The sequence below is a fragment of the Mus caroli genome, chromosome 8 (genome assembly GCF_900094665.2).
Source record: "Mus caroli chromosome 8, CAROLI_EIJ_v1.1, whole genome shotgun sequence".
NCBI lineage: Eukaryota > Metazoa > Chordata > Mammalia > Rodentia > Muridae > Mus > Mus caroli.
In genome coordinates this window covers 115,535,626-115,563,393 of record NC_034577.1, presented here as the reverse complement: position 1 = coordinate 115,563,393, position 27,768 = coordinate 115,535,626, and the positions used below count along the sequence as shown (strand labels likewise).

Here is a 27,768-nt window from a genome sequence, read left to right as displayed (position 1 = left end):
GGTGCTCCTTACCTGTTGTGGGTGCTCCTTACCTGTTGTGGGTACTCCTTACCTGTTGTGGGTGCTCCTTATCTGTTGTGGGTGCTCCTTATCTGTTATGGGTGCTCCTTATCTGTTATGGGTGCTCCTCTTTTGGAGCAGGGCAATGTCCTAAATCACTGCAGATGGCTCGTATTTTCCATATTCCAAGTCACATGTGAATTCTAAAACTGAATCAAGGTACTCTCGACCTGGCTTAAATTAGTGGCTATGCCAAAGTACCAGGGTAAGTAAGCACGGAGGAAGGAAGGCTTGTTTTGGTTCATGGTCTCCATTCATGGTTGGCTGGGTCCATTGCTTTGGGCCTGTGGTGAGGAAGAGGATCATAGGAAGTATTTATGGAAGAACAAAGCTACTCACTTTATAGCAGCCAGAGAGCAGAGAGACCGGAGAGCAGGAAGTCCATTATCTGCTTCTGGGGCACACTAAACACACATCAATAGCATGACGTCTACCAGGCCCCACACCAGAGAAGCAACAACCCCACCCTGAGCATCCAGTCTTCCACAACAGCCTTCGTGAGACGCTCCAGAGCCAAACCATAGTGTGTCTTCAGGCTGAATTTTGTGTTATAATTCGACATACCTTAAGTAAATGACTTCTTAGTCCCTGCTTTTAATAAATCCCATGGCAGAACTTGCACATTTCCACAGGTCCTTCTAAAACTCCATCTTCTGCCCTAAGCCTGCAGGATGAACAGCCTCCCTCCTGCTCCAGACATTCTGAAGACTGTGGTTCCTGCAGGTAGAGGTACCCAGCCTTGGAGTCTGGGCACATTTCATCTGTCATGGAGGTGGTATCCATGAATGCTCTGTGTGCATTTCTTTGCTTACTTTTTTAATGTGTGTATGTGTTTCACATTTGTATGATTATGTGTACATGTAGTGCACATGTATGACTGTGGCTATCGGTCTACCAGGAATTCCAGTGCTCACAGCCTGAGGTAAGTTCTTCGGCTCCAGTCTTCACGCATGTGCTGCAAGCACTTACTCCGAGACACTGTGTATTTACTTTTGAGACAGGGGGTCTCACATAACACAGGATAGCCTCACATACAGCAGAGGATGACCTTGAACTTGTGATCTGCCTCCTTTTGCTCCCAAGTGCCAGGATTACTATTGTACCCAGTTGCTATAGTGCTAGGATTGATCCAAGGGCTTTGTACGTGCTACACGGTGCTCTCAGCAACTGTGCTATATAGCTCCAGTCCCCAGCATATATGTTTAATATAAGGAAAATTCCAGTCACTTCACAGAGCCACCAAAGGTGTGGGTCCATCGCATGCCTCCTCAGGTGAAGGGATTTGCTCAACATGGGGCTCACCTCAGCTTCTCTAGCTTCCTCTTGGCCTTTCCAGGGAACTGGCGCAAATAGATAGAGCTGACTGACAAGAGTCTACACGGGGCTGTCCTGGCTTCTTCCTTCCCGCTCTCAGACTTGATTCAACCAAAGCCAGAGGCTGTAGAGCCCCTCTGCCACCTTCTCTCCGAGAACAGTGACATGTGGCTGGCTCTTCAGGAGGCTTCAGAGCCAGCTTACTCTGCAGTTGATTCCTGGGCCAGTGTGGGTAATAAAACCAGAGGAACCTTTGGTAAGTGTTTGAATGAGAGAGCAGTGCTGGGCTCACTCAACCCTGCCGTGGCTGGATTCTAGCTGCCACTGTATGGCAGAATCCTACACGCAGACACATTGAAATTTTCCTTATAGACCACGCCATGGTGCATCTGCCTCAAGGGTCCCAGCTAAGCTCTGTGCTGTTCTTTCTCGTCTGCGATAGGCAGATTTGGCTGTACTTGTGTCTTAGCAGCCATCTCTCGTGATTGGGCAGGGATACTGGGGTTTGATTCTGGGCAACAGGTACTGGCTGGCAGAAGAGTGGGCTTCACCCAGTGGTAAAGATCTTAGCTCACAGCTTCTGGTTACAATCCATCACTGGAGGGAAGTCACGGGGTAGAAGCTGGGGACAGTTGGTTACATTGCATTCAGAGGTAAGCGGCAGGGTTCAGTGACTGCACGCGTCCTACTGTTAACCCCTGCACCACTTACATAGTCTAGGACCCAGTTAAAGAAAGACCCTGTTCACAGTGAGTGGCTCTCTTTGCCTCAATGTAATAAGGTTATCTTATTAATAAGTTTGTCAAATTGACACCCTAAAAGCTGTCTTTAGGGGACCCGTTGTAGTGTTAGGGATGCTCGGGAGCCTGAGCGATCCTGGAGCTTACCACAACTTTGAAAAGGAGGTGCAGGCTGTTGGATGGATTCTCTCATAAGCAGCCTCTGAGGCCTGTCTGTCCTGTGACCTTTTCCTTCCTTCACTGGGGCTGTGGACCCACTGCGCCCTGATTATCCCTACTGCGTGCCTCAGGTTCCTCACAGTTTCTGATAGGCAGAAAATCAGGCTATCAGGCCAACCCTGGCCAAGAGCCTGGCAGAGACAAGGGGCTTCTATCTTCTTACCAGCCCGGCCCATCCACCTGGCTGCTGGGCCTCTGACCTGCTCACTGCTGGTAAAGAAACTTCCTTCCCTCAGGGCCACAAGACAAGCCCCATTTTATCCTTTAATTTTCATCCTGAACCTCATGGGTGACACCTTCACAAGGCATCGAATCAGGGTCAAGAGAGAAAGGTGTGCTTAGTTAAACCTCATTTACTGCTGGCTCAGAAACACTGGTCTGGAAATGAGGTCGTAAGGGAGGCCGTGCGTCCGAGAGCTGACTGCAGGGCTCCCATCTGGGTCTCTGCTCACCTTTTAGAAAATTTAAAATTTCATATAAATGGCCTTCTCCATTACAACTGCCGATCTGCCAGGCTGCAGGGTTATTAAAAAATAAAAAGTGCTTCTAGCGGTTGCTTTCAAAAGTCTGGCACCTGAAAGTGAAGATGGCCGTGTCTCTTCAGCAGGCCCCGAGTACAAGTCCACCATGATGGTTTTGTGATGCTGGGATCCAGCTCAGGATCTCAAGTGTGATAGGCAAGTGTTCCACCACTGAGCTACATACATCCCAGCCCTCTTTTTTTTTTTTTTTTTTTTTTTTAGGTTTTTCGAGACAGGGTTTCTCTGTGTAGCCCTGGCTGTCCTGGCACTCACTTTGTAGACCAGGCTGGCCTCGAACTCAGAAATCCGCCTGCCTCTGCCTCCCGAGTGCTGGGATTAAAGGCGTGCGCCACCACGCCCGGCCCCAGCCCTCTTCTTACTTTTACTTTGGGACAGGTTCTCAAAGTTGCTGACCCTGAATTCTCTGTATAGCCCAGATGGCTTTAAACTTCTAATCCTCCTGCCTCAGCTTCCTGGAGTAGCTGGGTATAATATCAGGCGCACTCAACTTTACCTTTGTGTGTGTGTGTGTGTGTGTGTGTGTGTGTGTTTTCAAGACAGGGTTTCTCTGTGTAGCCCTGGCTGTTCTGGAACTCACTCTGTAGACCAGGCTAGCCTCGAAATCAGAAATCCACCTACATCTGCCTCCTAGTGCTCAGATTAAAGGTACCACTGCCCGGCTTTTTTTTTTTTTAGTTACATATATGAGTGTTTTTCCTAGATGTTTGTTTAACATGTGCATGCCTGGTACACACAGAGGCCAGAGAGACAGGAGTTAACAGAAATTGCAAGCTACCATATGGGTGAGGGGACTCAAGTATATACACATATATACACCATGCACACACATACACATGCACACACATAGCACACATGCACACACACATGCATACACATGCACACACATAGATACAGACACACACGCACACATACATGCACACATACACACACACATAGGCAGCAGGGATGTGACAGGGACTTAGAGCAGTGCCAAGCCCAAAGCTTTGGCAAGGCCATTTTTAACTTTTCATCCCTTATTTTTTGCCAGCTCTGCGCTGGGTACCCACTGCCCTTGTTGCCACAGAAGAGGAGCCAGTGTTCTTCCCTGCTGAGCCATCTTCTGAGCCTCTTCAGTTTGATGCTGGTGTCAGTTTTAGGGAGAAAGTCTCAGGAGTGTGGTGAACATGGTCCCCAACCTAGTCTTTCTTAATAAAATCCTTCCTGAGTTGGGGATGTAGTACAATGCTGGGCAAAATGTCACATTTGGAATTTGGACTGTATTTTTCATATTTCAATTTTATGTCCTAAGTATATAGGGGCATCTTACTAACTCCAAAGGTCGCTGGCAGCTGTATAAAGGGAGAATCCGTGGTGGGCCTGGCAATGTGGCATGGTTGAATGGGTTGGGGTTTAGCCAGCCTGGTAATTCTTAAGTTAAACATTCCTGATAAAGTATACTTCAGTTTACCAAACAAGGCTTATGAAGCCTTGTTTGGCTCAGCGTGGCACTGGGACAGGCAGTGACATCCTTCTGCCTTTCCTTATGCTGTCACCAAGTCCCCAGAATCTCAGGGCGGTGATTCTGAGCCTCTGGGCTCTAAATTAGGAAGGTGAAAGCAACCCTTCTGTTTCTCTTGTCACCTTTAAGTGTCTGGCCTGGCTCTTTAAAATTCTCTGTTCAAAGCAAGGCAGACTCACCGATCCCCCCCCTCTGCCCCCCTGCTGTGAGGAGGAAGCCTGGTAATTACTGGGCATCTGTCTCTATTCAAAGTCAAGGCCCTGCAGCCAGAGGTACCATGATTCAGCAAGCAAGAGGACAGACTATTGTCTTGGAGAGTTACAGGGGCTGTGGAAATGGGAGGCTGAGATCCCAGCCCCAAGGCTAGGTGAGCGTGTGATGGGAGAAGGAGATGTCTGTCTGTCCGTCTGTCCACTGGGCTGACTGGCACAATCAAAGGTTTTCACTTCAAGTTTTGCCAAGGGCAGAGCTATGCTGAGTGGCTGAGAACATATTTATATAACACCAGCCCTGTAGCCAGGGCTTCGCCACAGCGCAGCTCAAAGAAGACCAGAAGCACCAGCAGCCCTGGGCTGGTGTTAGAGCAATAGCCAACGGGGGTGGGGAAATGAGAAGGGCTGATACTCCACCAGGTGACGGTCCCACTGGAACACTGTTCTGTAGCCCCTGACTCCCTCATTAGGAGATGGAAGCAAGAGGAGGCCGGCATCCTAGAAGCCAAGCCAACCTCATTCTGCCCCTCTGCCTCAGGAGCCTTGAACAAGTTAACTCCTGTGAGACTGAGGGCGGGGACATGCAGGGATGTCCATCTTGTCACTAGCAAGTGACAGATGCTCAGTAGAATGGAGGACAGCTTGTGAAGGACGCCAGCCCCATGGGCCAGGGCTGGGTTTCGTTAGGATGTGTCAGTCCTAAAGTCTCCACGCTTCACACTGAGCCACCCCGCCAGGCTCCCATCCTTCCAGCCTGCTGCTGCTTTCTCCTTCAGAACCCAAGACCCCACATCAGAGTGTCGGAGAATCTGCACGCACGCCTCTCTCCTTAGCTCTGGAATCTTCTCAACAGGATCCTCCGTCATCTTTAGGTTTATAGTCTGCCCTGAGGCTCGCTGCTGTGCATGGGTGGGCAGGCAAGTAGACTGCTCTGATGATGTCATGGGAATTGACCTGACATGCTCTGTCCATCTTGCCTTGGCTTCTTACCATCCGGCCTCTGTCCCTTTCTCTGCTTGCCTGGCCAGCCCACATAGCCTTCTTTCTGCCCAGAGTTTGGGGAGCTGCAAATGGAGGTAGGGAAAGCCACCTAGGGGTCAGGCTGGATACTGCAAGCTCCTTCAAAGGCCCTCCAATCCCAGGTGCCTTATCTGTTGCCCCAGACTCAGGCACTGTGAGCCACTGGGCTGGCACAGAACCAATGGCGTGTGGCTGCCCCAGCCAGCCCAGCCAGAGGGCATTGTGAACAAGAGTCATGTGGCAATATCATGTAACACTTGAAAAGACCTGGATGCCTGAGACACACCTTCACACCAGGCTAATCACCTTACACCGAGCATCCTGGTTTGCTCTGATCGTCCTGGTTTCAGAGCTGACGTCCTGGGTCAGGGAGTAGCTCTCCGACCTTTGCAAACCTGGATGGGTGTTCATCCTGTGACCCTCCTAACATTGATGAACCAACTCCATGCCCATGTGACCATGCAGAGTCGAGAGGCAGGAGTCCCCACCCACCGTCCGTGAGGCTGCAGTGCTGCCTCAGGAGTGGTAGGCTCTGAATGTCTCTTACCTGACCATGGGAGAACAGCACAGGTTGCTGCTTGGTCCCTGCTGGCTTGGACCCACAACAGGAAGTGACCATGTGATCACATGGAATGGAATCATGCATAAGAGTAACGTGTTCACGGTTGGAAATCAGACGTGGTATGAGAAAGATGCAAAAGCTGGGGCAGCTTTGCAGTTTTTATGAGAACGTGGCGGCTGAGCGAGGTTTGCAAGCTCTTGCAGGTAACGTAAGAGCCGTAGGGTCAGGTGGAAGAGAAAGCATTAGACCTAGCCACAGTGTGATCGTGGAGGTCCTCGGTCACACTGAGGCTCTGGGAGTGAAAGGCAGGGTGGTAAATGAGAGGAAGAGGGGACAGGCCAGCTCCATCCAGTCCTGTGTGCAAACCAAAGAGCAGTAGGTGGCTCTGCCGTGGACTCAGAAGCAGAGGTTTGGCATGGCTCCTCACACAGCTGGGACTCGGATCAGTGACCAGTGAGGACTCTGGCAGCCTAGAACTCGAAGGTCTCACCGTGCCTGGTCAGAGGCCTCAGGCCAACAAGGTGACTGCTATGGTAGCCAAGAACCTCCACAGAGCAGACATTGGTCTGCTGGAGTGGGGCTAACTTCTTTCCCTCTGTGGTATAAATCTTCCACTGACCAGATGTGTGGAAGGTGCAGCTTCTATCATGGGGTTCTCTGGAAATGACTGAGGTTTGGGTGACTCCAGGGTCTGTCTAATTAAGAGACAAGGTACCTTGCCATAGAGATGGCCAAGGAGTGGCTGGTGGTTTTCACTGTCTGTCTGCTGGCCTTGTGCGTGTCATCAGGGTTTGACTGTGGGCAGCGCTCAGCATTGACAGGTAGAAATCATGGACTAGCATGGGTGAATTCTGCAGCCTGGCTTGGCCTTACCTTACCTACTTCCTGATCAGAACACACATGTTAGAGGTTGGCCATGTGCATGCAAGCTGTAAAGCAGTGTGAACAAAGTCACTGTCTTCGTCAGGGTTTCTATTCCTGCACAAACATAATGACCAAGAAGCAAGTTGGGGAGGAAAGGATTTATTCAGCTTACACTTCCACACTGCTGTTCATCACCAAAGGAAGTCAGAACTGGAACTCAAGCATGTCAGGAAGCAGGAGCTGATTGATGCAGAGGCCATGGAGGGATGGATGTTCCTTACTGGCTTGCTTCCCCTTTCTCAGCTTGCTCTCTTATAGAACCCAAGACTACCAGCCCAGGGATGGCACCACCCACAATGGGCTGGCCCTCCCACCCTTGGTCACTAATTGAGAAAATGCCTTACAGCTGGATCTCATGGAGGCATTTCCTCAAGGGAGGCTCCTTTCTCTGTGATAACTCCAGTCTGTGTCAAGTTGACACACAAAACCAGCCAGTACAGTCGGTACCTAACTCACTCTCCCATTCCCTGTGGATAATGCGGCAGCAGGCACCCACCCGTCCCACCCTTCTGTGACTAAAGGCTGTGGCACATTCTTTGCTTTTGTGTTTTTGAAGCGAGCCTCACGATGTAGGTCAGTATGACCTTGAACTTGTGATCCTCCTGCCTCTGCCTCCCTGGTGCTGGGATTACTAAGTGTTTACTGCATGCCCAGTTTTGATGCCCGTTGTAATTCTCCCTCTGTTTCTGCCGACTCTGTCCTTTGCTCTTCTGTGTCATTTCAGCTACACATTCTTAGATGGGACAGTTCTGCTGGTTGGCAGTCAACACTTCCACGCACTGCCTTGGAACCAAGACATTGGTCTGGATAGAAGCTGAGCCACTGGTCTCTGTGCAGATGTGGCTCGGCTCTGCCCGGTGCCTTCTCTGCTTGGAGAACTTTCCTGGAATTCTCACCCTCCCACCCCCACCCCAGCCAGGAGCCCACACACCTCCCCCTCTTCTGCAGGGCCACCCACCGGCAGCAAAGCTTGTATCAACTTGGCCAGTAGTCAGACACTGGAGGGCTTCCACCCAAGAGAGGTGTGGGCATTCCAGCCTTGAATGCTCAGCCCTCGGGGTGGCCACACTAGCCTTACGATCCAGTGAAGGCCAAGCCTGGATGTTTCCTACCCAGAGCTCCATACCAGGAGGCAGAGCAAGGAGAGGCCATGTGAACCCAACTTGCCCCCAGAGTTACACAACTCCAAGCAGGGTTCATGTCTCCATGCAGTTAGTGAAGGGAGCTGACTTGAAAATCCTGCTTATCTCTTCTGGTGTGAGGCTCCACCCTCTATGTTGCCATTTGCCTTAATTATCCTGGAAAGTGGCCCCCAACCCAAGCTGCTTTTGGTATGTGGCACAGGGCAGCTGGCATCCTGCTCAGTAGAGCTGCCGTGTACATCCAATAAGTAGACCCTGGGTAATTTAACAGCAAGTCCCTCTGATGTGGCAATGAAGAGTTGGTGGGCAGGGGTAGGGAAACATGGCTCAGCAGTTAAGATTCCAGCATCCACATGACAGCTCCCAACCTTCTGTGACTCCAGTTCTAGGATATCTCTGTCTTCTGGCCTGTCAGGACCCCACACACTCACACAAAGTGCACATACAGAAGTGCAGGCAAAACACTCACAGTATGTTAAGTAAATCAGTCTTAGAATATTGTCAGGCAGGATCAGATCACTGGGGAAGCCTCGAGGTCCCTAGCTTCATCTGTGAAGTAGGAACAATGAGGTCTCTTGGGGAGCCGGGGACTAAATAAGCCAACAAGGTGGCACCTGACACTGTAGAGGACATGAGATCTGGCTGCAGGTGCTGTTTGTCACATGAGGAGCAGCTGACCCTGAATAGAGAGGAGCAAGCCGGTGTTTGGAGTGGGTGGGAGGGCTGGGTGGGCTGGTCATGGGAAACAGTAGTAGGAGGTTAGCAGATGAGGGTTAAGTTGCCCCGTGTGCTGGTGAGCAAGTGCCTTGGTGTGGCCAGTCCCATGTGATGACGAGGACTTGGATGGGCTGTAAAGGGGTGGGACTCTATCACTTGAGACTCAAAAAGCAAAGGCTCCCCTTGAAGCAGTAGACCGTGAGTGCCTGCAGGACACATGAAGCAGGAGAGTGGCTGAAAAGAGTCATTTTAAAAACTAATTCTGGGGCTTGGGCTCAACACTTGGAGACTGGAGACAAAAGAGGACCAGAAATTCAAGGTCATCCTTGGCTATGTTTGAAGCCAGCCTGGATAGCATGAGACCTTGTCTTTTAAACGAACCTGGAGTTGGGGACTTGGCGTGGTTGGTAGGGTGCTTTTCTAGCATGCAGAGAGCCCTGCACTTGACCCCAGCAGCACATAAACCTGGTGTGCTGGCGAACACCTGTAGTCCTGCATTTAGAGGTGGAAGCAGGAGGATCAGAAATTCAGTTACAAAATGAATACAAAATACAAAATGAGTTTGGGGCCAGCCTGGGATACCTGAAACCCCCATCTCAAAACACAATCATGGGGCCAGAGAAACGGCTTGGCAGTTAAGAGTACTTCTCTTTCAGAGGACCTCCGTTCAGTTCCTAGTGCCCAATGCAGCTCACAGACGAGCAAGTTCTAAAGGATCCGACACCCTCTCTGGCCTCCGCAGGGACCAGGCACACATGTGGTGCACATGTATGTATGCAAGCAGAACACCATAATCATGAAATAAATCAGTCTTTAAAAACAAACCAAGGAACCTGATAATCCTATGGAGGGAAGGGAGGGACTGAGTTCCGGCAGCTATAGAGTTTCTCGGACAGTTTCTGGAGACTCACTGAATGAACCAGGAGTTCATTAGAGCCAGATGAGGCCTGTGGAGGCAGCTAGAACACAGACAGCGGAGGGAAAACCAAGGAAGCCATGGGTCTGGGTCGGGAGGCCATGGGTTGGCAGGCAGCTGAAAGGTGGAGGGCTGGGAATGAGGTCTTTCTCTTAATTGGGTATGCCAGAGTCAGCTCAGGGTGGCGCTGGACTTTGAATGGGCCTCAGAAATCAGTGTAGGCTATGGTTGATGAGTTTCTGGTCTTTAGGCTGGCTGTGTGGAACAGAAGTTCCCTTTGGTGTTGCCACAGTCCTGCGCGTATGTGATACCATCTTGCGCGTGTGGGATGTTGGGCAGCTGCTCTTCCCATTGGCTTGACTCACGTAGAGGAGGATGACGACATCTGCTGTGGAGATGTACGTCTGTCATTCCAGTACACGGGAGGATCACGTGTTTGAGTGCAGCCTGGTTATATAATGAAGTCCTGGCTCAACAAAGGGAAGAGAAGAAAGAAGGGGCAGGAGGTGGGGAGGGTGTTGTCCCTGTGCACAGCCAAAGGTGTCGAGAGGACACTTGTTTCTCTGGGATACCTCAGGCCGCGCCCACTTGTAGAAGGTGCCCAGCACTGGTAGGTGCAGGGAGTGTTGCGTTGGACTGTGAGGACAAGAATATTTCTGTCCCTGTCGGTTGGTATGTAGCAGACAAGGTGAAGGTGAGACACTCACAGAGCTGGAGAGGGCAACAGCCTCTTACACAAGAAAAGCCCCAGCTCCAGCCTATACACCATGCTTGCCGCTCTTCCTGATACCCTCCCCCCCTCCCCGCCACGTGACCCGAGTGTTGGAGAACTTGACTTGGAGGGGGTCAGAGAAAGGTTTTATGCTCAGCAGCAGAGCTTCTGTGGCGGCACCCCCTGCTGGCCATTTCGTCAAGCGGTTGCTCCTTAGTGTTGGGTGAGGTCATTGAATGGATGGAGAACAGGAGGTGGGGCAGTCAGAGTCCAGAGGCCCACAGGGAGCATCCCCCCAAATGCCTCCTGCCTCTACTGATTTCAGAAAGTGTGCTTGGTATCTGTTAACCCCTGGTCCTCCGTCCCACAGAGCCTTGAGCTTGAACTTAGGGGGTTAGCCAAGAGACCTGAGGTAGTACGTCTTCATGATTGGTTTGTAAAATCTGCATCCCTCCATAGATGCAAAGTCGGGCAGAGTTGAATACCTAGCTTTTCCATAGAGGGAGTCTTAGGTGGAGTGGCTGCATCTCTGTTGAGGCGCATGATGGTAATGCCAGCATCTTGGCAGATGACATGCATAGCAGTGGCTATGAATGGCAGTTATTCCATACCCAGCGTTAACCTCATGCAGCGCCCTGCTTCCTGCACAATATTTTGTGTTATTCTCGGGATTGCTCTATGTGTTGAAAACTCTTATTCTGAAGATGGGGAAATGAAGGCTTTGTGGTTTCTGTGCCCTGTCTAGAGAACGTATATGGAAGTCAGGCATGCCTGGATACAGAGCTGGGCCCTTTTCCCATGAGGCAATCTTGAGCCACTGTGGCCAGCCTGGTGCTCCATCAGCCTCTGTGGGCAAAGGGATCCACTCCAGGCAGCTCAGTCTTGTCAAAGCCCCTGGCTGTGCATTCCCGGCCATCCTGCAGAGTGGTGATGTCTTTGTTGCATCCTCTCTGTGAGGTAGGTGTGTGTGTGTGTGTGTGTGTGTGTGTGTGTGTGTGTGTACATGCCTGGCACTGTGGGACTCAGTCCTTCACCCCGTTGCTGTTTCTTCTCTGCTTCTGTGGTCTTCAAATTCAGCTGCACATACAGTACTGGAATTGGGAACCAGCCTCAGGGGAGCTAGAAATCTGCACCATGTCTCTGTAGTCTCAGCTTCTGAGGGCTGCGTGTTTCTGGAATTGGGGGTGTCCTCCAGGTGCTATATTTACCTAGAATGGGGGGAAGACTTAGGGAAACTGGAGTCAGGAATGAGAACCTCCAGGGGCTGTGTGGACTTGAAGTCAGGAGAGACTGTGGATGTTTGTACTTGACTGCCAGGCTCTGTGCACAGATAAGAAGCTGTGCCTTGGCTGGCCTTTGCCTGTGCTCTGGCCGTGTTTATAACTGTCTTTCTTTGAGAACTTAGTTTGTGTCTTCGCTATGCTAACAAGGCCTCTCTCCTGTGCCCTGTGGGTGGAGGGCGTCTTCCCTTCCCCACAGCAGGAGCAGCAACAGTGACTGATTGGAGGCACGGTTGCTCAGAGAGCCAGAAAGGGCACATTTTCAGCTTTTATTCTGCACAGGGACTCAAGCTCATTCCTCTCTGTCTCCAGCCTGGTCTCCCCGTCTGCCATCTGAGCAATGTCTCAGTTCTCCTCCCAGCCCTTAGGCTTTGGCTGGATGCCTGAGCTCTGCAACCTTGGAGGCAGAATGAGAACTCGGAGCAGTAGTGATGGGAGCTGCCCATCAGGTGGTGGACGGGGCAGCCGAGGGGCAGCTCTGGAGGGTTGCAAGAATGCAGGCCAGGCTCTCGGGATACTTAGGGGTAGACGAGGCTACTGGATGACTGTATATTCTATATTCATTTCTGACCTCAGCATGCAGGGTCCCTACAGCCTGAAAAGACAGCAGAATCTAGCAAGCCAGGCGGGCAAGCCTGGAAGGTAGGCCTGCTCCAAGGACTGTTAGATAGGTTTGAGGTTGAAGGAGCCCCCTTCCAGCCTGGGATGTTCTCCTGAGCAAGATATTTTCTCTCTCTAGATTTGTCCTGGAAATGTGCCTTCAAAGGAAGGCAGGGATGGCGGTCTCAGTGTGGTCGCTGAGGGTTCTGTGGCCACATTCTTTCTTGGCTGACACCGGAAGACATGAAAACAGTAACCCTGGCAGTGTAAGGGTTCAGGATTCACCAAAGAATGACACCCCGAACTCAAAACAGTATGTAAACGCAAAGAGTGTTTTATTCTGCAGAAGTCCAGCAAGCTGGGGTCTCCCATTACCAAGATAGACAAGCAAGTAGGCTCTGAGGCTCAATTTAAAGCACACGGGAATTCTGGGGTAGATGAGCTTCATCTTACTCTATCTCTAGGCATTCAAAACCATTATCAGGCATGGGAGCTGGAATCTGTAGTTGAGGAATGGGCAACTCTCTTCCTCCACAGTCCACCAATGGGCTGCTTTCTTCCTCCACAACTCACCAATGGGCAACTCTCTTCCTCACAGCCCACCAATGGGATGCTCTCTTCCTTCACAGTCCACCAATGGGCAGCTCTCTTCCTCCACAGGCCACCAATGGGTGGCTCTCTTCCTCCACAGTCCTGGGGGGTGGGGGTGAACCCAGGCTTTTTTTCTATTAGTAATCGACTTAGTCTCCTTAACTGCCAATTTGAAGTCTGTCATGGAATCAGCTTAGCCTCAGTAGGTGTGGCCTGCATTTCCTGTATGCCAAGTGGTCCTCACTCCATCCTTCAGGGCAGGTTGGCCAAAGCAGGCATGAGGGTCAACTGGGCTGTGGCTCCAGGAGCTGTACTCACAGCCTCTCTAGTTTTGGGAGAAGAATGAAGGAAGAAGAAAGAAATGGTATATGGAAGCTGGTGAGAAGGCCAGCAGGTGAAGGCGCTTAGCATCAAGGTTGATGACCTGGGTCTGATCTCAGAGACAGCAGGGTGGAAGGGAAGACTCGACTCCCTCAAGTTATCCTCTGGTCTACACTTGTGCTCCACGGTATCCTTGTGCCCACATATGTGCATGTGTACATGCATGCTCACACATACACAAACATAAAAAGGGAAACAGCATGCTGTGTGGGAGCTGCTGGTCTCCAAGGGACTGTAGAGGAAGAGAGCTCCCTATTGGTAGCCTGTGGAAAAAGAGAGCTGCCCACTGGTGGACTGTGGAGAAAGAGAACCGCCCATTGGTAGCCTGTGGAGGAAGAGCGCTCCCTATTGGTAGCCTGTAGAGGAAGAGAGCTGCCCATTGGTGGCCTGCTACTTTACCGTGAATTTCTTCCATCTTCAAAATAAGCTGGGTGTGATGACTCACATCTGTAATGACCAGCAACTAGGAGGCTGAGGCAAGAGCATTTCCATGAGTTTGAGGCCACTCTGAGTCCATGGAGTGAGTTCTCGGCCAGTGTGGGTCACAGAATAAGACCCTGTCTCATAAAACAAATATCAGCAACAATGCAAAAGGTCCACGGGAAAGAAAGCTAAGCTGAGCTGGAGTTTTAGGAAACTCAAGTCCGACCTTACCTTATAGGTGTTTGCATTATGGTCCAGGATGATAAAGTTGGGCATTTTCCTTCGTAGACCTGAAGCATCCATGTAGAAGTTTCAGCTAGCCTCCGGGTGTGGGACCAACTTGGAATCATGTGGAAGTGGCTGCGTGTGAGGTGTGTCTGTCCTTGGCTCCCCCTCCCCTTGCTTGCCCACGTACACCCCCTGTTACCCTTGCCTGCATTTCACCAGCATCTGCTAACAGCTGTCTTTTGTTCCCCAAGTTTGACAAACAATACCCTTGGTTATGAAGAGGGCTATTTATAACCAGTGGAAAGCATAAACAACGATTTGACTGTAATAATAACATTTTGGGGATTCATTAATTTTTTTTTACAGCCTCATTAAACATACGCTCTTTGAGGCTTGTTGCTTTCAGCCTGCGCGTATACATTTGCGTGATTTTGCTTTCCTTATCTGCTTTCTTATTCCTTTTTGGAAACTTAGTACCAGAGGGAGAAATCAAAGAAGTTACAGAAGCCGTGAACACTGGGGACTCTGGGCTCTGCTCGCTGTCCAGGGCTGAACACTTGCTCCGCACAGGGCCCTTCTGACTCCTGTTTAGGGGATAAAAGTGGACCCGCGACTGACTAGTGGGCAACAGAGAGGGCCCACTTTGGAGAGGATGCGGGACCACAGCATTCTGTACAGCTTTTGCAGATGGAAGGAGAGGCGGAGTGCCAGGAACCCAGACGCCTGAGCGCGTCCGTGCTGCCCGTGCTGTCCGTGCTGTGCATGCTGTGTGTGTAGGTTCTTGTCTCATCATTGACAAAAGACTCACAAAAGCAGCTCAAGGCTTTCTCATAGCTCATGGTTTATGGGTGCAGTTCATCATGGAGGAGTGGGGTGGCGGGAAGGGGGCATAAGTGGGGGAAGACATGGCAGCAGGAACCTGGGAGGTGGCGGGTCACATGACATCCACAGTCCGAAAGTGGAGAGCAGTGTGTTAAAACTCAGCTTACATCCTTCTGTTATCCGGCCTGAGACCCTAATCAGTGGAATGGTGCTACCACACTCAGGGTGGGTCTCCTCATTTAGTTAACTAAATCTAGACAGTCCCTCACAGACATGCCTAGAAGCCCCTCCCTTGGATGATTTTAGATCTTGTAAAGCTGACATCGTTAGCTGTTATACTGTGGTTTAGGGTTCTATTCCCAGCGGCTCCCCCCACCTACACACACACACAATTCACTGGGACTCCATTGCTACCTTTTTTTTAAAAAAAAGATTTATTTATTTAATGTATATGAGTACATTGTGGCTGTCTTCAGACACACCAGAAGAGGGCATCAGATCCCATTACACATGGTAGTGAGCCACCATGTGGTTGCTGGGAATTGAACCCAGGACCCCTGGAAAATCAGGTAGTACTCTTAACTGTTGAGCTGTCTCCAGCCCCCCCCCCTCCCCCATCCATTGCTACCTTTACCGGCCATATATTTAGATGTGTCAATGATTTCCAGAAATCATAATTCAAAATGTCTAGACCAAGTTGGAGATACCCAGGATCCTTCTAGACCAAGGTAGCTCCTGCTCTCCCCCCCCCTCCTGCCTCACACGTATGCAAACTCATCTTTCAACTTTTTAAGTAAGTCTGGACTATTTTGCTCATACTCCTTTATAAGTATTTTAAAGACGGTTTATTTTGTGTGTAGTTTGCCTGTATGTACACGTGTACCACATGTGTGCAGTGCCCATGGAAGCTACAAGAGGGCGCTGGATTCCCCTAGACCTGGTACAGTTATAAGCTGCCCTGTGGGTGCTTCCAACCGTCTGTAATTCCAGTTCCTGGGACCTGGTGCCTTCCTCTGACCTCTGAGGTCACAGCATGTACATAGTGTACTTAAAATAAATATGCTTAGAATAAAAATACATTTTTAAAAATGCTCAGATAGTTGGGGGGGAAACTGTCTTCCTGATTGCCCTCCTACAGGGAGTGCTGCAAGGACATAGTCCCCAGCACCCTGGTCCTTGTCACCTGAATCAGGCATTGAGCTTCTGTCACAGCACTAGATGGAGCTTTAGTCTCCTTATTGCACATGTGTAGACTCCGTGGGTTGACTAACAGAAACATGTGCCATCTCCACACAGAAGCCACTGTGTGCTGTGTCAAGTCCCATCTTGGCCATCCCTGGAGTGTGTGTCTGGAGAGAGGAGGCAGGACTGATTTGGGAAATAGCTATACGGGGCATGCCCATAGGTGTCTGAGCACCCACGACAACACCACACACTACCTACCCTCTTCACTGAGTAACCAGCATGTTCTCAGCCTGCCTCTAGACAAAACCTTTGATCATCTGGAAGTCATTATCAAACAAGTCCCCTTCCTCTAGTCTTCATCTGCTGAGCTTCCAGCCAGCAACTTGGCAGAGTTTCAGTTGAGGCACTGTCGGAGTGAGGGCTGTGCCAGTAGAAGGCCTAGCTGAGGATTGGGGTGGGCCAGGCTACCTGCTACAGGGTCTTGGAGTGTCACTGCTGGTACCTCAGGTGGCCATGGTGAGAATCTGTACGAGGTGTCTTTGTGCTGGTGGGCTCTTGTTAAGTGAGCCCACCTGCACCAGGGCACAATAAGCTAAGGAGACAGATCCCTCCCATCTCTGTGGCCATTGACTCTCAGGCTTGTTGACAGGCATCTCACTATAGAGCGTGCTGGTAAGTAGGAGAGTGAATAGGAGGTAGTCGTGGTGTCTCTGCTGTCTAATTCCATTCACAGGGCTTTCCTTGGAGAAGTGTGTCCTGTGTCCTTTCTATTTGTACAGGAGGACCGTCCTGGATTGGGGATGAGGATGGACTGTGGTGGGCCACGGGAAAGGCAATGCCATACCACAGCAGCCACCGCCAGGGTTCTTCTCAGAAATCTCCACCGAGGCAAGCCTGGGAGTCATGGCTTAGACAAGAACTACATTTCAGAGAGAGCTAACTGGGAGGCAACGTTGGGTTAAAAAGAAAACAGAGGGTGCTCTTGAGAAAGTATGGGCTCTGAGAGAGTCCAGCTCCTCTCTGTGTAGCTATGGGATCCGTGGCTCTAAGTTAGAGCTTGAAGGTTGCTAAGAAACCACCTTGTTTTTTCCTAACATTGCCCAGAGTGTAATTTATAACAAGCTTTAAAGTTAAGAGTTTTTCTCAGTAAACAAAATGTCAGTTAGATTTATAAGGTATCCTCTATGTCTAAGAGACTGGTATGCTAGCAACAATGTATCGTAAGTAACCACTGCCTTGATTAATTACGTCTTTGACAGCCTTGATTGACGTGTCTTGGGGAGCTCTTCATCTGGCCCCTAAGTGAGCACAGCTTACTTACTGTCTCTGGTAAGTTGCCTTTCAGAAAACACACGCGGATTTCTGAGTTCGAGGCCAGCCTGGTCTACAGAGTGAGTTCCAGGACAGCCAGGGCTATACAGAGAAAAACCAAAAAAAAAAAAAAAGAAAAGAAAACACACGCATCTCAGTGAGTCCTGTCAGTAGGATCTAAAGAGTGCTGTTTCTCATTAGTAAAAGCAGATCTGGTCCCAGAGCCTTCCTCCCTCCCTGCCGCCTCTCCCCTCCCCACCCCACCCCTACCCCCCAGCCTTTTCTCTCTACCTAAGTCTTTGCATCTTTTGTTCCTGGGAAAACATCTTTTATTTGCCACAGCTGGCCTATAGTGTCCGGGGTCTCCAGTTGCCTTCCCTTTTGGTCACACGCTAGATGTTTGTGTGTTTGTAGGTGAGACCAGCAAGGTACAGTAGGTACGCTGCTGGCATCTTTCTAGGGTGGGGCGGGCTCTAATGGAAGCATCCAGGCAGACCCAGCAACGATGTAACTATTGCTAACCACACCCAGTGGAATCTAGCTTGCAGAGACCGTCAGAGGGTGGCTGCTGAGTACCAGACCCTGCTTTTCTGTTGCTTGAATCCAGTAGGTTGTTTCCTGGCCTCACCTGGCTCACTTAGGAGGGTGGCTATCTTAGGTGCCCTGGGACATGTGCTGGAGGGCCCTGCTGCTCTCCCTCTTCCTCATGCGTACTCAGCCTCCTCTCCAAGGCTCGGATAGCTTGGTACACGCAGGTTTTACTAGCATCACAGTGGGAAGACGGTGTCACTGGGAAGAGACACAGACTCTGGCACCATCCCTCAGAGGATACAGTGGGACAGTGTGTCTAAGCCCTTTGGCCCTCATCTGTAAAGTTTCTTCAGGAATGTGGCTATGAGTTCTGACAGTCACTAGCTGTGCTCCTGGCACATGGTCGGCTGAATTAGTGTCCCCCACACCAGTCACTTCTACTTATCCTCTGGAGTTGAGGGTGCCACCTGGAAGCTTCATGGGAGCAAAAATGCCCTCCATCTGCAATCCGGTGTTCTTTTAAGCAATGACATACATGCAGAATAGATGGTTAGTGGTCAGTTTTGCATCTTTTGTACCTCAAAGGAATAGACTTTCTAAGTTATGTTGAATTTAGGTCACAACTGACTGTCCTTCCACTGGTCTGAGTTTGTTTTCAAGACTGGCTGGGTCCCGCACCGCAGGGGAGGGGGCTGCTGTCCTCGCCAAGAACTTCATCGCATCTCTGCTTTTGTCTTTTTAAGAGCTCATAATTTGAAGCTTAGAAGAGAATGTCTGTTGCCACAGGATGGGGCAATTAGAGGAGCTTTTGTGCTAGAAAGCTTAAATTGCAGTTTAAAAATACTCCAGCAGACTTTGGACGTGGCTTGGTTGGTAGAGTGCTTGCCACGCATGCATGAATTCCTCAGATTTAACTCCTAGCACCACATAAGCCAGGCACAGAGGTATGTGCCCATAATTGTAGCACTTAGGAAGTGGAGGCAAGAGGATCAGAAGTTCGAGGTCATCTTCAGCTACATCGTTAGTTCAAGGCCAGCCTGGGATATATACGATTCTGTCTCAGAACCACATGGGCCACTACATGAGTACCATTGTACTTAGAAGTGTCTGTGTCCATCTCCCTTTTGAAGTGTGTGAGGACTGTCCCTGGACAGGGCTGCCTAGCTCCAGCCACACTCAGAAGGAAAGAGGAGGAGGTCTTAGTCACATCACAGGGCTTGTCACTCTGCCATCTAGGTTCACTGAACACATTTGTCCTGTACCTGTGGGTTATATTCCTAAGACCTGGGCCCATTCTCAGCAGGTGGCTTTCAGAGTGCTTGGTTCTCTACATCTAGTTGTGAGCTGTATTGTGTTGGGATGTGGGGTTGTGTTGGAGGCCTGTGGTGCAGGGGACTCTTCCGATGAAATGGACCCAGCTGGAGCAGTAGACTCCTCAGAGCCGGCTGGTTCCAACACTGTATTATTAGTCAAGTTTCCTGTTACCATGACCAAATACTTGACAGGAAGTAGCTTTAATTACAACAGTTTATCTTGGCTCATAGTTCAAAGGGATACAATCCACTGTTGGAAGGGGAAGGCCTAGGGGCAGGAGCATGAGGCTACTGGTCACAGTTAGGAAGCAGTGTGACATGAATGTTGGTGCCCACTCTCCTCTTCATTCACTCTGGTACCCTAGACCATGGGATGGTGTCACCCACGTCCTGGAGATGGTCTCTCACCTCAGTTAAATCTCACAGGAAACAGCTTCACAGGTGTTCCGTGATGATTTTAAATCCAATCAAATTGACAGTGAAGGCTAAGGGCCACACCCACTCTTAGATACATAGCCTTGGAAATGACCCTTTAAGCAATAACAACAAAAATCCCTCTGTGACTTAGTTTCCCTTTTGGGTAAGTGGGGTTGATAATAGAACAGATCGCATGGAGCTGGTATTCACGAAAAGAACAGATAAACTGAGTTATCATTTGTGAAGCAGAAAGAGCACACACCTACGTGGAAAAGCATGCTGAATGCTGTGTATATGTTAAATGAAGTGAATGTGACATGCTGATATTTATGGATAAACAAGCAAAGTGTTGCCCTGGCAATGCTTCCAGAGCTAATACTCTGAAAGTGTGGCCCAAACTGTGGGCAGGAGGCTGCAGGCTGGCTCTCTCCAGCCCCCCAGTTCCTGTCCTGGGGAGATGGGAGTCTCCTGCCTGCATGTCTTCTGACCTTTATACTTTTAGTCTCCTTGTTCTGACCCAGACCCGTGCTCAATGTCAAATGAAGACACCAAAGTCTGTGCCTTGTCATTCCCGTGCCTCTGAGCGATGCCACTGTCTCGGGATCCGTTTCTGTACCCCAACTCCCCGTTCTCATTTTCTTCTTTCTCTTCTCTCCCAGCAGGGCGTGGGTGGGTGCACAGGGGATGTGAGGATATAATTAGCACCCAGGGAGAAGCAGCTCCAGCCTGCGTGCTTTTCTGGGACAGTTCTGTGATGAGGAGGACATGGGTACCCAGGGACCAAGCTTTGCCTGCTGCCGTTGACCCAAGCTGCCCTGCGTTCCCAGTGTGTGACCCCAGTGCACAACCAAAGTCAAAGCAAGCGAAGGCCTGCCAGTGGAGCAAGGATCTCTGTGGGTCCTCTGGGCTTGGCTGTGTGTTTGGAGGGACCATGGGTCTGTAAGAGCTGGGATGGGCCATACCTTCAGAGCCTTCTAGCTGGATGTGCTTAGGTGAGTGGGAGGCAGCCACGTGTCCAAGTGGGTCCATCTAGGAAGGATGCCTGGAGCTGTCCTCCCTGTACACACACTGTCCAGGTAGAGAACATCGAGGTAGGTCCGTGCCCAGGGTCATGGGTCAGACAGAGGACCAGCTGCATGTACACCATCCATTGTCCCAAGTGGTTCTCACGGATGTCATTTATACCGTCACCCTATCTCCCTCCATCTTGCTGTTGCTAAGGAGCTATGTTCAATCAGGGGCTGGCCTGAGTTAGAGGTCTTAGCTTTACCCTTTTCTTTGGGTTGGAAAAGCCAGGCCTGTTCTCTGGGCCTTGTAGAACCTTGGGCTTCTCCAGAGTCAAGACCTGCTTGGACCACCCCAGTTTTGATTGCTTCTTTGGACTTACAGTCATTTTTTAAATGCTGGGGCAGGGTTATGAGACTAGAAATGTGTTCTCTGTGTCCAGCCTGTCCTGCATACCCCTGTGACCCTCTGTTTAAGTTCATTTGAACATAAGAACAGATTCGAAGCCAGGATTTTAGAGACTGTACAGCCTGAACCAAGTGTACGCATGGCCTCTGCACACAGGTGCACAGGCGCACCCCAGTCTCCTCACCCCTCCTCTCTCTTTGTCCATGGATTCCTCCTGTTTCAGCTGGTGCTGGTCCTGCTGACTACCCTGTTGCCTTCCCCCATCCATCATGGTCACCTCTGGCTTTTCCTTCCCCTCCCTCTCCTTTCCTTAATAGGGTGCCACTCTATGTAGCACAGGCTAGCCTATAACTTGCTATGTAAACTAGGCTAGCCTTGAACTCATAGCAGTCTAGTTTCTCAAGTGCTGGGATTACAGGCACACTTGGGACTGCAGGCCTCTCTCTGCACCACATTTCACCAAATGAGATGCCCAGTGTCTCCAGAGAGAGGCAATGTGGGACATCCTTCTTATGGTTTTGAACTCATTTGATTTAACCTGGAGAGTGACTCCACCTCTGCATTTAAATATGAATTGACCGTTAGCTGTTCCACAGCAACCACTGACAGCATCTGCCCCCAAACATCCCCATAGCTGTCTTTATCCCGGGCAGCATGGCTGCTACAGAATGTTCCAGAATGGAAGAAAATACTCTTCTATTCTGATAAGGGGATCTAGGGGCTCATTCTGCCTTCGGGGTGTTTATTGACAAGCATATTAATGGTCATGAAGTATGTGTTGCCTGAATGAAGATCGAGCAGCCCATTGTGTCACCTGCAGCGGAGATCGGTCCTGCCTGTCGAGGCTGTGCGGCCCTTGCCCCTATTCAGAGACTATAAAGGCTGTATTGTCTGCTTTTGGCTTAGTGCCCGAGGTGAAAGAAGACAGAGGGAACCAAGGAAGGAGTGATCCCCCGGGGGTGGTCCCCTAGGAGTGGTCCCCCAGGGGCTTGCCCCAGCGGGAGAAAGGAGAGGGGGGGAACAAAGCTGGCCCTAGAGTTGCCTCCAGGTAGGTTATGTGTCTGCTGCTTCTGCCCGACACCCAAAGCACCTTGCCTTTTCAGGTGGGCTCCACACATACACATCAGTGAACCCCTTTTGTCCTGCCAGCCGTCCATGGCACCATTGAGGGTATGGTGTACATTGCTGACCCAAACCTGTCACCGAGCGGTGACACGGGCCCCTCGCTTTTCCTACCGAGCTCAGCAAAGATGCATGGAGTGTAGAGCTCACCCTCCCCTCTGCTAGTCTCCATTTTTGCTGTGTATGGGTTAGGTGTTAAGCGCACCACATCCTGAGTTTGGAGGACAGAAAGGATCGAGCAGCCACGACCTCGGCTTTCTTGCTTCAGTAGATGTCAGAGAGTGGGTGTCACAGGCAGCCATGTCTGAGCAGAACTTGGGGCCCGTGCAAAGGGCAGGCAGTCTGTGGGGCTGCATGAAGAAGCCAGAGGAGGCGCGGGACTTTATTCTTTTCACCCCACAGCAGGAGGGTGTCTTGGAGGGGAGAGACACATGGTTGCTGTCCCCATGGGCCATGTGGCATTCTTAGTAATCTCCACAGACATAGACAAAGCTCTTCATCTCTGTAAGTCACCTAGAGAACCCGGGCTATGTCCTACTTCTGTCTGAATGGGGTTAGTGCCCCTTGTTGGGGCTAATGTCAAGTTATAGAGGTCATGTAGAAAGCTAGGTGAGAGCTGGGCAGTGGTGGCGCACACCTTTAATCCCAGCACTTGGGAGGCAGAGGCAGGCGGATTTCTGAGTTCGAGGCCAGCCTGGTCTACAGAGTGAGTTCCAGGACAGCCAGAGCTATACAGAGAAACCCTGTCTCGAAAAAACAAAAAAACAAGAAAGCTAGGTGAGGCTGTGGGTAGGAGCTGCATCAATGACATTCCTCCTTCGTGACAACCAGATTCTGTCACCATATTCCAAGTGGCAGGAACCACAGCAACCAAGAAAAGCCAACAGGGAAGCTTGTCAATCCGAATAGGCGAGGGAGGGAAGCCAGCCACTCTGTAGTGTGTTCAGGAAGCAGGCTGGAGCAGACTTTGGCTATCCATCCAGAAATGGCGTGCATGGGAGGGAAGATGACTCTGGACCTAACTTCAGGGAGAGAAAATTCCATGCCTCTCAGTCAGCATGAGACAGCAGTTACAATGTTGCTTCTCCTCGCTGATCACCGGTCTGGTCTGAATAATTTATGGCTCTACCCACAGGAGGCTGCCAGCCTACTGAAAAGCACAGATGCTCACTATGCACTTATGGCTCACCAGTAAACATAGCCCTGAATTTCAACATCCCCATGCCAACAGGACCACCTCCTGGATCGGTTTGGTGCACTGGTGGCAGCTAGGCTATATACGTGTGGCTGGGGAAAGTGAAGGCGGTGGCCGCCCTGCTGTCTAGGTGAACAGAAAACAGAATTTGCTTTGCAAAGCCCTCAGTGAGGTGCTGTCCCAGAAACAGCTGCCGAGCCTTGGGCTTGTCTCCTCATACCAGTGCCGTGCTGGGCATCTGGCATACGGGCTTGTCCACCTGACTCTGCAGACAGACTTTAAAAGTTGATTTCACTCAGTCTGTTCTACAAAGAAAACGCTAGAACTGGGAGCAACCGGCCAATCCAATGAATTTTAAGGAGATGGTGGCTCAGTGGTGAAAGCGCCTACCATGCAAGCATGAGGCCTGGAGCTGAGATCCGTATAGGTGAGCTCTGGGCTTGATTGAGAAACCCTGCCTCAATGAATAAGATGGAGCTGAGTGATTGAAGAAGGTGCCCAATCTCGACCTTGGGGTTCCATATTCATGTGCACATACACACATGTATGTGTACCTCCTACATGTACCCACACACACACACACACTCATGGACACAGACACACGCGCGCGCACGTGCAAAATGGAAACCCCAAAGATCCTTACCCGGATCTGGCCACTGCTCAAAAAACTGGCTTTATCTGCAAACAGCTTGGTGGGTTTTTTTTTTTTTTAACAGCTTGGTAGGTTGTTTGTTTGTTTGTTGTTTGTTTGTTTTTGTATAAGCTGGTGGGAAAACTCTTCATCCAGTTTTTATTAAAAATTGCCACACAGATGCAAAAGAAAGGTTGTGTACTACAAATCAGAGCATGCTGCTTCAAGCCTGTATGATAGGATTGCAAACAGAAGCTCCTAGGAGGCATATAAACACATGCACATGAATACACACATGCACACACATGTGTGCACACACTCACAGAGAAGCTTCGGCTTAGGACTTCTGACTTTAGGGTAATGCACAAGCAGGGATGGATTTGAGTAGGAACCACATGTGCATCTTAAGCCTGGATCTTTTCTTTGGCTGGCAGTGTGTCAGATGATACTTCTGAGGTTTGGGACAGTGATGTTGAGCTAAGGCTCCCTGTCAGTTGCCCTTGTGAGGGGATCAGCCGACACCCAGTCTGCTGGGACTGAATTAGAACAATCTGGCTGGGGGGGGGCACATGCACTTTCCACCTAAGATGATTTGGGTTCATGGTGAGGATGTTATAGTAAGTTGCGTCTGGGGTGTGTGTGTGTGTGTGTATGCATGTGTGCACACATGCAAAGAAGCTGTTACCAGTCAAATTTTGCAAGGCCTGTCTCTCATTGGTGAAACTGTCTTACACTAGTCCCTTTGGATTAACCCACCAATCGTTTAAAATTGTGTGGGACTACTTAGCAAGGCTTGTTCTCTACTGGCTGCAACTGAATCATTATGGGTACAGAGTCCCCTTAAGTCGTACAGCACATTCTGGAGAATGACAGGGGTTTATACACGCTCTCTCCCTCTACATCTCTCTCCTCAGATCTACTCACTAGGTGAGCTGCATTCGCCACTGATGTCCTATACAGTGCATGAGGGGATGGACGGCTTAGGTGTGATGGGCCTGACAACAAAAGGATCGAGGGACAGGAGGACAGGGTTGCAGGGGGCAGAACAGAACAACAGGCTTGGGTGCTGGGGAAATCATGTTGGGAAGGAAGGTGGGAATAATGTGTATGATCTGGGGGACAGAGAGTTGGGGGACAAGGCAGGAGCATCTGAGTGACAGGAGCCCAGAGCATGTGAGAGCCAGGCTATTGGCCTCCATTTGGGCAAGGCATCAGACGCAGGAGGGAAGGAAGGGAGGATAGGCAGGGCTGTGGCCTGAGGCCCAAGGCCAAGAGGACCCGGCTCCTGTCAGGTGGTGATGGTTTTGGACGTGAGCACTCAGCCTGTCTTTGGATTTCAGGTCCAACCAGAAAGATGCCACCCAGCGCTAGCGCGGTGGACTTCTTCCAGCTCTTCGTCCCGGACAACGTGCTCAAGAACATGGTGGTACAGACCAACATGTATGCCAGGAAGTTCCAGGAGCGGTTTGGCAGTGACGGTACCTGGGTGGAGGTGACGTTGGCAGAGATGAAGGCCTTCCTGGGCTATGTGATCTCCACCAGCGTCTCGCACTGTGAGTCGGTACTCAGCATTTGGAGCGGAGGCTTCTATAGCAACCGGAGCCTCGCCCTCGTCATGAGCCAGGCCCGCTTCGAGAAAATCCTCAAGTACTTCCATGTTGTGGCCTTCCGATCCAGCCAGACCACACATGGGCTCTACAAGGTCCAGCCCTTCCTCGACTCCCTACAGAGTGGCTTTGATGCTGCTTTCAGGCCGTCTCAGACCCAGGTGAGCTCACGTGTGTGCACTTGCATGTATGTATTTCCACACGCAGGTCCATGCATGCAGATGTGTTTGTGCATGTTCATATGCGTGTATATGTATGTGTCCAAGCATGCAGATGTGTTTGTGCGTGTGTGTACATGTGTCATATATGTTTGCGTGTGCATGTGTGCATGCATACATGTTTGTGTGCCAGGTGTCATTGAACACCTGAGACTTTTGGCTAGGAGAAGATTTAGGATGCCTTTCTCCCTGTCCTTGCTTACCTTCTCTAGTGACTACAAGTCTCTTTAAGGTCACCAGCCAGACTGCTAACCTTATGAGCCAAATGCGTTTGTAAGGGAGGGTGGGGCTTGAACTCCAGCCCCCAGACAGTTAGAATTTAACCCTTCACTCGGAGCTACAGCAGTCTCCTTTTTTCCACCTTCTCCTCATCATGGGTTTTCCCACACGGGGCTTTACACAGACCCAGCCTCAGGGTCCCTGTCATGTTCACTGAGGGACACTTCCTGACTAGGCACCTTCATTAGGTCACTGGAACTTCTTAGATGCCAAGGTCCACCTGGCCACTCAGGCCAGAGCCTGAAGCCTCATCCAGGGGCTGGTAGCTCAGCACTGTCACAGCCCTGACTCCTTCCAGATATCCTGAACCTGTTCCAGAAGGTGGAGTCTCTCATGGTTCTCAGCTCCTGACCCACACTGCCTTCCTTGTCCACCTGCATGCAGTGCTGTCACACTCAGTGCTGTCACGCTCAGTGCTGTCACGCTCAGTCTGGTGACAGAATCTCAGAACTGCTCTGTTGACCAAGCACAGTGAGGAGGTGCTGATGGATCAGAGGTTTTGCCCCTAGGTGAGCCAGCTGAGTTTCCTCTGTGGAGAATTTCCAGTGACACAGTCCCACCATTTTTATGCTTGCAACTGTCTTTTAAGGGGCGTCTGCTGGGCTTCTACTCCCAAGATGGCTGCACTCCCGAGTCTGTAATGTTCTCCTGTTCTGCACAACTGGAAACTTCAGGGCTTTCGTGGGGTGTTACTGTCTCAGGTCCATGGGCTTTGGAATATTCTGCACTGGCGCTCCGACTGTTCTAGAACTTAGCAGGCACCGTGTGTGGGCCCGAGGTGTGGTGTCAGGGAGGGGGTGGCAAGCTACATCTTTGCCTGGGAACTTCTCTTTCCCTCTTCCTAGAGGACTGCCCGCAGACCAGGTGACACACTTGTCAGAGTTGAGGTCAGATTTGCTGTGACTCTCAGGAGTGGCCCAGAGCCTGCTGCTACCTGGTACCACCATTATGCCTCCGCCCTGAACACACAGACATTCACACACGCGCACACTCAGAGGCGCGACTCTCAGCATGCAGCATTGGGAGCTACCATTGTAGCAAGTGTTACCCTTTGTGGAAGGTTTTACAGAGTCCGCCGAAGACTCCAGAATCTACCAGCAAACAAAGCAGCCGTTTTTGTGTGATGCCTGCACACAGGCACAAGACGGGAGGTGCTACTCTCATCAAAACTGGAGTCAGACTAATCAGAGAAACATCCCTGGAGAGGGATTATGCAAATAAGTAAGAGATGCCTCCCTTGCCATACTCGATGCCTGGCACACCCCGAGTGGCTTGTCGCACAGAGGGGACTCAGGGATGGTGCTGTGTGACAGAGCTGACTGTTTTCCGCAGAGGAGGAGGAGGGAGACTCAGAGATGCTTGCTCGCCCTGCTGTGATGCGTTGTAACTGTGGTTGGAGATCATGGAGAGATGGGCTCCCTGGCTCACTGAGGGGGGCCCTCTTGGATGGCTGGAAACAGCAGACTCACAGTCTAGACAAGGAGATGGGCAGAGGAAGAACGGGAAGCCGGGGCCACCTTCATGCCATTTTCCCTGTTCCTAAGACCCCCCCTTAGATTGTCCATTTTGCACATGGGGCTTTGAATGTGTCATAAGCTGTAAGGAGCCAGAGAATGTCTGGGCTACAGTCCAGGCAGGCCAAC

The 27,768-nt window shown here is 50.7% G+C and overlaps 1 protein-coding gene across 1 annotated transcript in view; it reads left to right on the top strand.

Moving 5' to 3' along the window:
• Positions 1–27,768, top strand: part of Pgbd5 (piggyBac transposable element derived 5) — a 64,345-nt gene that overhangs the window by 23,627 nt on the left and 12,950 nt on the right. The window contains exon 2 of the mRNA XM_021170726.2: positions 25,362–25,789. Coding sequence (XP_021026385.1) covers positions 25,362–25,789 — 428 coding nt within the window. The remainder of the gene's footprint in view (positions 1–25,361; positions 25,790–27,768) is intronic.